Source organism: Sturnus vulgaris, chromosome 2, assembly GCF_052056855.1.
Source record: "Sturnus vulgaris isolate bStuVul1 chromosome 2, bStuVul1.hap1, whole genome shotgun sequence".
NCBI classification, from domain to species: Eukaryota; Metazoa; Chordata; class Aves; order Passeriformes; family Sturnidae; genus Sturnus; species Sturnus vulgaris.
In genome coordinates, this window is record NC_142244.1 from 31787392 (window position 1) to 31799294 (window position 11903).

General features: G+C 50.9%; 2 protein-coding genes across 2 annotated transcripts; one reads left to right on the forward strand and one right to left on the reverse strand.

Moving 5' to 3' along the window:
• The first annotated feature begins 2889 nt into the window (after positions 1 to 2889).
• On the forward strand, positions 2890 to 7862 carry GNB3 (G protein subunit beta 3). Its single transcript, XM_014884237.2, has 9 exons — positions 2890 to 2983; positions 3510 to 3548; positions 3698 to 3804; positions 3916 to 3979; positions 4095 to 4257; positions 4358 to 4424; positions 5329 to 5530; positions 6589 to 6805; positions 7615 to 7862. The coding sequence occupies exons 1-9, from the start codon at positions 2927 to 2929 to the stop codon at positions 7719 to 7721; spliced, it is 1023 nt and encodes a 340-aa protein (XP_014739723.1). The 5' UTR covers positions 2890 to 2926; the 3' UTR covers positions 7722 to 7862.
• Positions 7863 to 9261: 1399 nt separating this feature from the next.
• On the reverse strand, positions 9262 to 11771 carry CDCA3 (cell division cycle associated 3). Its single transcript, XM_088160656.1, has 5 exons — positions 11602 to 11771; positions 11396 to 11525; positions 11111 to 11314; positions 10053 to 10174; positions 9262 to 9660 (listed from the first exon to the last, which is right to left on the reverse strand). Exons 1-5 carry the CDS (start codon positions 11713 to 11715, stop codon positions 9526 to 9528), a joined length of 705 nt encoding a protein of 234 aa, XP_088016782.1. The 5' UTR covers positions 11716 to 11771; the 3' UTR covers positions 9262 to 9525.
• Between the last annotated feature and the right edge of the window lie 132 nt (positions 11772 to 11903).

The window sequence follows — 11903 nt, forward strand, 5'->3', positions numbered from 1 at the left end:
GGGATTTAAAGGTTTGGACACAGTCCTGAGCTGCACCTTCTCTATATTTAGCCCTTTTTATCCGTCCTCGACATCTTGCCTCTGCTGTTTGATCTGCCTACAGTTCCAAAAGCCCCTCATCTGGTTGTGCAGCTTTACAGAGCAGTGAACTGGCATTCCCTTGCTAGTTCCAGACTTGAGAAACAACCACAGAAGGGATGAGAGTGGTAAAAAAGGTAAAAAACCAGAAGCAATGAAAGGAAGACTGAGATCGGACAGATAACGAGGAGGACGTGTACAGCCAACTTCACCGGGAGCAGAAATTGGAAGGAAGGGAGAACAAAGTTCCCATCTCTGTGCAGGCCTGGGTGGGCAAAAACAGAAGTCTAGAAAGAAAAATTAGGCCAGGTGGATGGACAATGATCTCAGATAGCCAAAGGTGTATGAAATAGTAGCCTGAAGAACTTGGGAACCAAGTAAAGAAGGCTGGAAGGAGAGAGTCAGAAGGAGGAGGTTACCTAGCAGGAAAAGGCAATCCAATGCTTGGGATTGATGGATCAGTCCTATGGAACACTGGAAAAGGGCAAAGTGTGGGCCACAATGGTTGGGCTGGCTGCACAGGTTGGCTGGAAGTTCAGGTGTGCCACTTGGTGTGCTGTAGGCTGACTGGAGCAGGATGGAGCCTTGCAGCCTGACTGTACTGAGGGGCAAACACCACAGGGGAAGGAGGATGTGCAGCCTCTGACTGAAAGCTGCAAGGCTTTCCCCAGCATCTCCCCACTCAGTCAGCTGGGAGATGGAGTGGAATGTCAGCCCTTTCCCAAAGGAGGGCAAGTGCATGAAGATGGGCTTTCATGGGCAGGGTCACTCAGTGAGGTGCAGCTGTGCATCCTTTCTGGGAGGAGCCTCCTCATCGCTGCTCTGTTGGAATGAGAGAAGAAAAACCAGTGGGATAGGCCCAGCTTAGGTGCTGATCTATTCCTATCCTTCAATGTAGCTGAAGGAGGCTGAGGCTGGCAGCCCCAGGCCATGGCTGTGGCACATTCTTCTGGGCCCTGACAGTGCTACCCAGGACTGCCCTCCTGCTCCATCACCATTTGCTGAAGCTGGCAGCCCCATCCAGTGCAAGGACAGAGAGTAGGGAAGAGTCAGCAGTGTTGTGGCTCTATCCAGCCTTGCAGGCAGCAGGTACAAGTCTCTCTCTGCAAAGTATATCCTGAAATATCTTCTTGCTGGGATAGCCTCCCAGGAGCTAAGGGAAATCTGTATCTCGTTCTCTTTCCTCCACTCAAAGCCATGTCTCAGGAGTCATTGAACAAGCAAAAACTCACTGTGCCTGAGGAATCAAAGGAAAGCCGTGGAGACATTCAAGAGAAGGAATTCTTACAAGAAACTCGAAGTACTCTATCAAGCAGCAAAGGTGGGACGTGGGAGCTGTCTGGACGTGCTTGCCCACAGAAAGAGACCAAGTCTGGCATGGAAGGACACAAAGTCTCTCTGACCAGAGGAAATGAGGCCTTCAGGCAACAGGGATGGAAGTGATGTGACCCATAGGGACTGGGAGAAATTCTGCAAATACTGCTGGAACATTTCTTGGGCTACACCTGGAGCACATCTGGACGCCCACATCTATCTGGGTGAAATGTTGGAGCAATTAAAGATCACATTTGTCTACAAAAGTGGGAGATGCTAGAATCACTGGTGAAGATTTAAGTGCACATAACAAGAAAGAGAGAGCAAAACAGAGATGTTGTATAACGATACAGTGCACCTGCGTCTTAAATATGGATTTCAGTTCTCGTTCCCTGCTCTCCCTGCAGAAACATATCATGTCTGTTCTGTAAACAACTGAAAAAAAGCTCACAGAACAACAGAGATCATAGGACGTAACAGCTTACATGGGAGGAATAACTAAGTTTGCTCTGCTGTCTAGAAAAGAGATGGGTATGACAAATACATATAACATACCAAGTGATGCAGAGGTGAATAGAGACCAGATATTTGCTGATTCTTCCAACTCAAAATATAGCTACTGTCAAGTGGAACTAGTGCCACCAGGAAGTGATAGAAGCAGAAACTTCTTTGCAGAGTCTGCCACCCAGCTGTGGAAGTCATCACCATGGGGTACTGAGGAGGCTAAACTTGGCATGGGCACAAAGATGGTGTGGACAAATGCACAGAAGAAAGTCCGTCAGGGACTTGCATATAGTAATGCTGCTCTAGCTTTGGACGTCAGTGAAAAGCTGGGGCTGGGCAAACTGGAGATGTACCCCCATCGGCTTATGTTATTCTTAGATCTTTCTGTAGGCATCCACCTTTTTTTAAAATTTATTTTGTTTTGCTTTGGAGGTTTTTTTTGGTTGGTTGGTTTGGTTTGGTTTTTGGTTTTGATGTGAAACTGGAAGGGAACCCTGAGAGAACACCTCAATAGCCCCATAGATTTCCTCAGGAATCAGAGAGTTGGTGGGTCCTGCCTGGTGAGGCTTTGCTTAGGACAAACAGTAGGAAATAAGCAATGGGCTCTCCCCATCAAGTTTCTTCCTCCTGGAGCTGAGACAGAAAGCTTGGGCATGAACAGGTACAAGCTGATGAAGAGGACCCAGGGCTTGGAATGGAGAGGTTAAAAATGAGTGGACAAGTGCGACTAGAACCTCAGCAAGAGGCCCTGGAGTTCTTTAGGTTCTGCACGTGTATGTGTAAGCAGGTGCCAAGACAAAATGGACCTTTGACCAGCAGAGTCTTCCCAAATGCTAAAGGCTGTGGCCAGATACAGCTGTGGCTGAGTATTTGGCCAAGAAATGGTCACCAATCCTTTACTGGAGATACCTACATTTCCATAACTGAGCAGTCACCTTAATGTCCTATCTAACTCACACCTCTATCCTTTGATTTGTCTCCCTAGAATCCAGACTGCCCCACGTGGAGGAGCCACCCCTAGATCAGAAAGATGGGGGAAATGGAACAGATGAAGCAGGAGGCTGAGCAGCTGAAGAAGCAGATTGCGGTAATGCTGGCAACAGTCATGAAACTGCTGAGAGCGTGTCTCCCCTCCACTGTATGCCCAAACTTTCCTCCTCAGCCACAGGCTGGAGTTGGGCTTTCTCTATCTACTACTTGGAGCCCTTTGCAGTTCTCCACAGCCCTTTAAATGCTAATGGAGATCTTCACACCATGGTGGGGGAAGAGCAGTAGGGGAAGGGAGAGAAGAGGAGACAGAGGTCCCAAGAGTGTAGTGAATCCCCAGGATCTTCTCTGTCTGTGAAACAGCTGATGCTCTGTCAGGTGGGAGGGTCTGTGGAAAGGGTGTAGCACAGCAAACAGGATGCTGAGCGAATTTTGTCTCACCTTCCTGACATTTAACTGGTGCCCTAATCACAGACAAAGATCCCCCTGTGCTGGCCACAATCTAAACGCAGCAAAGCCACAGTTCCTACTTCCAGTAGCCCTCAGACTACGACCACTAATTTCACTTGTCATTGCCTTCCCCACATGTTTTTAATCTGTCTCATCTGCTCTTGTCTCTTCTCCAGGATGCCCGGAAAGCCTGTGCAGACACAACGCTTGCTCAGGTAAGGGACGAGGCTGCCTGGGCAAGCTAGCACCACTCTGAGGGGGCTTTTGTCCAGTCAGGAAGGAATTAGGAGGCAGAGATGTGGAAAGCAGTAAAGCTCCTGGTAGTCCAAGAGAAATTCTTTCTCTCCTGCCACTCTTTCTTTAGATTGTGTCTGGAGTGGAGGTTGTTGGACGCATCCAGATGCGGACCCGAAGGACCCTGCGGGGACACCTGGCCAAGATCTACGCCTTGCACTGGTCCACGGACTCCAAGTGAGACCACTGCTGCTGATCTGCTGGGTACAGGCCAGCACACAGGTGTGACGGGCAGGAAGGCTCTGATGGGAAGAAAGCTGCTAACATGATCTTGTTCCTTTCTCACAGACTTATGGTCAGTGCCTCACAAGATGGGAAACTGATTGTGTGGGACACATACACAACTAACAAGGTAGGAGTTGGGTGGCTACAAACCGGGATGCTGGAGTGGGTCCCCTTGTAGCTGCTGTTCTTGACCTGTTCTGTCTGCTGCCAAGAGTCTTGACATGGTTTCTGGTCCCCCCCAGGTTCATGCCATCCCCTTGCGTTCCTCCTGGGTCATGACCTGTGCCTATGCCCCCTCTGGCAATTTTGTGGCCTGTGGAGGCCTTGACAACATGTGCTCCATCTACAGCCTCAAGTCTCGTGAAGGCAGCGTCAAAGTGAGCAGGGAGCTCTCAGCCCATACAGGTGTGTGCACTGCCGGACTGCAACTGGGTGCCCTCTGCTTCCAAACTTCACCCTTCTGTCCCTGCCCCTTTTCTCATATTTGCTTGTTCCCACTTCTCAGGATACCTCTCCTGCTGCCGATTTCTTGATGACAACAATATTGTGACTAGCTCTGGAGATACTACATGGTGAGTGCTCTCTCCTGCATCCTAGTGACATGACATCTGCTCTTAGCACAGCAACAGGTACAGTCCTTCTGCTCTTCAGCACTCCACTATCTAAGAGGAATTGCTCCACAAGGCCACATGGAGCATCTTAGGAAGCCCCATCCATTCTTCCTCCCTTGGCAGAACAGTTGCTTCTTTTCTCAGCTGTGGCCAGGTCAAGCAGTAGGGACCACGTCAACAGTTCTCACAATGAACAGTATCATTTATACCAGGACAGAAAGTGTTTTAATTTTATGTGGAGCACGCATGCCTTCTCCACTTCTCAAGCCTTGCCCTCTGTGCAAGGGGCACTGCAGAGGCACTACCTGCATCCTTTGGTTCCTGGTTCTCAGGGCTGGCTGTGCTGTGACTCTGAACAGTCCTGAGTCTTTATTCACCCCATCCCATCCCAATACCTGCTTTGGAAAAACCTCTTGACCAAGGACAAGAGGCGTTTCAGTCAGAGATTGGGGTTACACAGCGTTTGTTTGCCTGGCTGTGGTGTGGGATCCCACTGAACAAGAGCTTTGCATCTTTCAAGCGTGGACATAGAAGACCTTTTTCAGCTGTTTGTTGTTTTTTGCAGTTTGTGTCCCTCTAACTGTGTCTCAGTATTCCCTTCAGCTGTTACACTTATGGGAATATGCCAAACCTCACACACCCCCAGCCTTAGTCTAGCTCTGTTTTGGCAAAGGTATTGCCAACAACAGCTGTGACGATACATCCTGTTGTATACAGCTGACTCCAGGGATGCTGTCACCCATTTCCCATGCTGTAGCCACACCTTCCCTCCTTTTGTTTGTGAGCGGGACAGCTCTTCAGCCCGGCTGTAGGTGTGCCCTGCCTGGCCTGGCCCTGAAACATTCTCTCCTCTCTTTTCCTGCAGCGCACTCTGGGACATTGAGACGGGGCAGCAGAAGACTGTGTTCATTGGTCACACTGGAGACTGCATGAGCTTGGCCGTCTCCCCTGACTTCAAACTCTTCATCTCTGGGGCTTGTGATGCTACTGCCAAACTGTGGGACGTGCGAGAGGGCTCCTGCCGCCAGACCTTCTCAGGGCACGAGTCCGACATCAACGCCATCTCTGTACGTATGCTGTCTGCACAGTGCTAGCGAGGAAAATGGGGGGCGGAACAGCTCCAAAACAGCCTTGGGACAAGGTGGAAAGAAGCTGTCACTGTCATAAGGATAACAAGAGTCTTAGACCTTGGCCCCATGATCCAGCCTGAAGCAGAGAGTGCCCAAGTTCACTGAAGTTTGGAGGGGGGTTCTCCCCAGGCACCAAAGCATCCAAGTCTTGGGCAGGCAGCACACCATGGTCTATAGAGCTGAGCACCCTGACACAGGTGCTGGTTCAGCTCTGCTCACAACAGCTGTTGGGAACTGTGGCTCAGGCATGGTCCAGCAGCCCTGGTGGAAGACACAAGCGAGGCAGCAGGAATACCTCAGCTCCAGACAAAAGAGACTTGGGATCACAGGGAGATCTTCTGAAGATTAAATTTTCATGGGAGGCAGCTCAGACATTTGGGAGGAAGCTCCGTCAGAAGTGGCAGGACAAGAAACATGCCAGACTAATCCTTGTAGCCAACCAAATGAACCTGCCAGCTTTCTGCAATCTGCTGCTCAAAACACCCTCCACTGACTTCAATTAGTAAAACCTTTCTCAGTTGCCCCATGGATATCTTGCCAGCCACATGGTTTTCTGCCGTACCTGCTCCTGAGGAGTGTTTTATTTACTCCTCAGAGCAAGACCACAGAAAACAAGCCTGTATGAGAAGGCTGGGGTATGAGGATTAGACAGAGGAAGGCTCTGGTAGCCAGGGATAATGGGTGGACACTTCTCAAGGCCCAACCTAACTAACAGCTGGAGTTAAAATAATCCTTTCTCACGCCCTGAGATATCTTGCAACAGCTCTAGCCCCTTAGGCCATTTGTTTTCATGGAGTGGAAGGGGTTGATTTGGCCTTATGAGAAGTATCAGTCTGCCCCTTCAGCAGACTCAAATTTTATGATCCAGTGTCTGGCGCCACCAGGTTTTCCTGCCTCCATGGCTTCCTGGTGGTTAGCAGGGGGGTGAGTTGAGGAATTCCATCAGGATCTGAGGAAAACCTCATTAAAAGATGGTATGTGCCCTCCCTCCCCAGTTCTTCCCCAACGGCGAAGCCATCTGCACCGGCTCCGACGATGCCACCTGCCGCCTCTTCGACCTGCGGGCGGACCAGGAGCTCATCATGTACTCCCACGAGACCATCATCTGTGGAATCACCTCCATCGCTCTCTCCCGCAGCGGGCGGCTTGTGTTTGCTGGCTATGATGACTTCAACTGCAACATCTGGGACTCCCTGAAAGCAGAGCGTGTGGGTGAGTTGCTCCTTGAGGTCCTTCTTTCACTTCCTGCAAGGACTCCTGTCCCTACCTTGGGGATAATAAGACACGTATTTTTTCTAAACAGAAGACATCCTATACTGACTGAAACCCAGCAAAGCTGCCTCGCACTTAGGGAGCACACCAGAACTAGGACAACTCTCACTGGCGTAGAAAAGCAATTGTTTATAATATTAAGGAAGTCAAGTCTTTAAACAACGTTGTTTCAAGGGGGACAAGAAGGTTCCTCTTAGCTAAAACTGCTCACAGCCACCAATACAATATCCTACTTTCTCTTAGTTTGCCGTTTGGCAGTTCCAGGTACTCACAGTGCCACTGGGTGGTCAGGCACCAAGCCAAGTGTGGACCTGGGCTTCCAACACATCTGTGATGCTCATACAGAGAACACACAGCACTTTTCTTTCAGATGTGACCCCTGCCCTCTGAAAAGTCATGAAACACAGCCCAGCAATAGCTTTGCTGTTTCTCAGCCTTACCAAGGACCCCATCCTATCTTAGTCTTACCATCACTCCAGGGTGAAAGCAGTTGTATCAGGATTCAGCCGGCCATACATTCCCTAGAACCCCTTGGCCAGGCCTGTGGGTGGTGGTTGTCTGCCATGCACAAAAGTTTTTTGGCAGGTTTGTTCCTATTTGCCGCACAGTGACTGTAAGAGGTTGTGCAGGGACAGACAGGGCCATACACGGTGCCTGGGCACAGCCTGCCATGCGTGTCCTCAGCAGGGTCACCTTGTCACCTCTCACAGCCCCCTTCACTCCCTGACTGCTCTTCATTCCCGCCACAGGAATCCTTTCTGGCCACGACAACAGAGTGAGCTGCCTGGGGGTGACGGCGGATGGCATGGCTGTTGCCACTGGCTCCTGGGACAGTTTCCTCAAGATTTGGAACTGAGGACGCCGGCAGAGAGGGGAAGAGCAGCGGAAGCACGGCCCACAGCCCGAGCCCATGCAAAACAGCATCATCAGATGAGCACAACAGAAACGCCTACCTACCACTCCCACTTGTCTCTAGACACAGGTCACTTGTAGGAGTCTCCCAGAGTGAAAGGGAAAAGAGATCAGGGAGGAGAAGCAGGGAGAGCTGGGGAGCAGGAGCACATGCACTGGCCCTTCTCTCCACCTCTAAGCAGCTCCAGCAGTTTCTAGCCTTGTGCAGGCTTGAAGACCAGTTCTTTACATCTCAGGACTTTGCAGTACAATTCAGACACCCTGCACATTCCTTCAAACACTTCTACCCGTACTGATACCCATCCTCCTCCTTCAGAGGACCCCTTGTGCAACACTCACCCCAGACTAAGCTCTGTCCCTGCTTTACCTCTACCTAACTTCTCTGTGCAGCTGTCCTGTATCCATGCAGACAGCCCCAGAGACACACTGGGTTTGAGATTTCTATGGCACCACCTCAAACATAAAGCTAGTGTAAATTTGGCTCATTTCAATGGGGAGCACTTAGCTCAAGTCCTATCAATGCATAAAGGGGGGAAAGGCAGCCTTCAGACCTGCCAGAATAGCAGGGAATATATTTGTTCTTTTCTTAGTTCAAGTCTTATCCATGCATAAATGGCAGAAAGGTAGCCCTTAAGACCTGCCAGAATATCAGGGAATATTATATTTATTGTCTGCTTCTTGCTGTTCCTTCCCTCTTTGCCTCACTCCTGCATTGTATGGTAACCCTATTTAACCAGTAGCCATCAGCCCATGTTTTCAAGTCTGTTTAGATCTTCATAGCCCAGGCAAATAAAGAAAGCTCACAGAAGCACTGCAGGCTGTGTTCTTTCCAGCATTGCAATGAGCTACTGCAAACATAACTCCTTTCCTGTGAATATTGCCTACTGGTCTCAACCAGTCAACACCTCATCCATAGAACTTGCTTTAGCTCACAATCCCCAGGGGAGGGTGTTCCTCACATGTTTTCATTGAGAAGAGGCTGAAGTTGGGATAGTGAGCTGAAAGTCCATCCTTTCAAAACTTGGATATTTTAGCTCAATTACAGGACACGGCCATTTTATTCAGCCCCTATTCCACTCGTTGGCTCAGAGCAAGATCCTGGGGATCCCAAGGCTCTGCTAGGGAGAGCTGGAGATCAAGGATTAGTAACTTATCAACAAAAGGTCAATATAATGGACAATACTATCTCATATGTTATTTTGGATCTCACTCTCATGACAGACCCTTGCATAACTGTTTCAGATCAGTGTAGGAGCTGTACAAGTCCAGAAGTGACACTGGATATAGATCAGTTTCCTGCAGGGAGCTGCATCTTCCCTGCTCATGCTGTTTTACGTAGATTCAAGGCCATATCCTTCAGCAGGCTCCAGGCAGGGGACAAGGCAGTTTTAATGCTAATGGAAGGCTGAACTGTTTGTTCCTGAACCCTTATCCCAAAGAAAATATTGTGCTGGGCAAGCACAATATCAGGACATACAGTCAGCAAAGGTTGAACACAAATTTATTTACTAGAGATAAAAACTCAATGGAAAAAATCAATACAGATGATATACAATAAAAGAGACGAAGTCTGTGCTGGACATAAGATATGACAAGCTAAGAAGAAGAGGGAGAGATCTTTCCACAGTAGGGATAAGTGAGAGATGTGACCACTGCTTTGAGGTTTCAGTCTGTTGTACTATTTCTCCCCACTAGAAAATTCTCGAAACATAGGAGCAAATTATAGCAAGATCCTGAAAAAGAAGTGCCTAGTTCTCCACAAAAGGGCACTGTTGGTTCTCTTTGTTCAAGTCACTCCAAGCACAGTTCCCAGATTTAAGGCTCCTGCTCAGATCCATTTCCTTCTTCTCCCCAAGGTTCTCTCCCAACATGTGCCTCTTGCCCTAGAGAAATAAAAAACCCAAACATATAGTGTAAAACACAAGTTAATTGAAGGTTAGTTAATTCTCAGCAGAATATGTAGCCTATTTTCAGACCATTCAGCTTGGACTCTCTTGTGACAAGGTACAAGAGTGACTTTTTTCTACAGTCTAAAGAGAAATAATGCACTGAAATGGGCAATTTCAGAGTCAGGCCAAGACAGACATTGAACAAGACTCAGAGGCATTTAGTGTCAAGACTGACCCACAGAAAAACATCTGTGAAATTACTAGTCTTTACAGGCCTAGGAGGCCACAGTTCTAAATGGGGACCCTACAAGATACAGAAATTGAAGGATTTGGCACTTTTTTTTCAGCTCAATCTCCCTCCCTCAATATGACCCATTAAGCTTTACCTGGCGAGGGGCAGGAGCACTGGGAGAATTATCATCTTGTAGAATGCTGAGGGGAGAGCGGCCAGTTCCTCCAGATGTCACCATGAATTTGTTGTTGGGCTTGTGTCTTATAGGCTTGCTCACTAGTTGACAAAAGAAAATATACCAGTGCATCACAAGGCTCAAAGGTCCTGGAATTTAAATGCCTCCTGGCCTTTATCAAAGACTTACCCAAGGGCTTTGAGGCAAAGGGATCACAGAAAGGTTAATGTTGGAAGTGAACTCCAGAGGACCTACTCCAGCATGGCCACCTAGAGCCCATTGTCCAGGACAATGTCCAGGTGTCTCCTGAATATCTCAAAAGATAGAGATTCTGCAACCTCTCTGAGCAAATGCTCTAGTGCTTGGTCACCCTCGCAGTGAAAAAAAACCAAATCTTTCCTGATGTTCAGGAGTTTCCAGTGTACTATTCTCTCCCCTTTGCCTCTGGTCCCATCATTAGGCACCACCGAGAAGAGCCAGGCTCTCCCTTCCTTAAGGTATTTTTATCTATTAATAAGATACCCCCGGAGCATTTTCCTCTCCAGGTTGAACAGTCCCAGTTCTCAGCTGCTCCTCCGGGGAGCAGTGCTCAGCACAGAGCTTTCTGAAGCACAGTCTCTATCAAAGTCTCTCAGCACTGCTCAGCCATAGCACAGAGGTGTGCTGCCCACCCTTGCTCCATAGCTCTTCCCAAGGAGAAACTAGAAGGTCCCTCTGGACAGGTCTCCACAGTAACAAACCCATCTCAGAGAGGGGAAGAGTTGTCATATACCTCTTGATTTTGAAAAGTTGAAAACAATTTCTCAAATCTGGACAGAAATCGGTTCGAAAACACAACAGTTCCCAGAGTGGTGCCCCGGCTGCAGAGGCTCCAGGCGGTGGGACACAGCCCAACTGCGAGGCAGGGACAGGCTCTGTCGGGAGCAAGCCTGGAGAAGGCCCCGAACCAATGGTGCTCAGAGCCCCGACTTGCTCGCAGCCATCCTGGGCAGCGCTCCAGGCACACGGAGCCCTGTCACCTCACACCGAGCACTTACCCGAGGAGAAGCCGTGCCCGGCAGGGCGGCCGGGCCGGGCCGTGCTGGGAGAGACCGGCCTCTCCACCTCTCCGCCCGCGGGCGGGGAGCTCCGCCGGGCCGGCTCCTCGGCGGGGCCAGCCGCTCCCGGAGGCGCCGGCTCCGGGGCCGCGGCTTCAGCCCCGAAGGCCTCGCTGAGCTGCTTCACCAGGCGGTCCACGCTGTCTGCAGGGGACGGAGGTGGACGGGGTGAGCCTCCGAGTCAGGCAGCCCCTCAACCCGCCCACCCACGGCGGCCTCACTCACCACTCGACACGGCTCTCATGGGCGTGCGGGAGATGCCGGGCGTGGGCGACCGTGGGTCCCGTTCCTGGTCAGTGCCCGCCGGCAGCTCGGCGGAGCTGGGCTGTGGGCTGTCCGCCGGGGAGCTCACCACCTGCGGAGAGGGCAGCCATGGGGGCGGCGGGCCCGAGCCACGCGAGGGGAAGCAGCGGAGGCGGGAGGGCGCCTACCTCGATGGGGGTGCGTAGGATGCCGGCGGTAGGGGAGCGAGGATCGCTGACGTGCGCTAGGTGCTTGTTGCGGGGCACGGCCGGAGTGGCGGGGGCGCTTCCGGAAGCCCCCATGGCCGCACTGCGCCCTTGCCCCGCCGGACACACCGTTCGAATCTCCCGCGTGCCGGGCGGTGCCACGGCCCATTGGTCCCTGTGCGGGGGCGGGGCTCACCGCGCCACGCCCACCTCCCCGCCCCGCCAGCCCGTCAGCTCCGCAGTCCCTGCCCGTCACGTCCCGCCTCGCCCCGCTGTCAATCTTC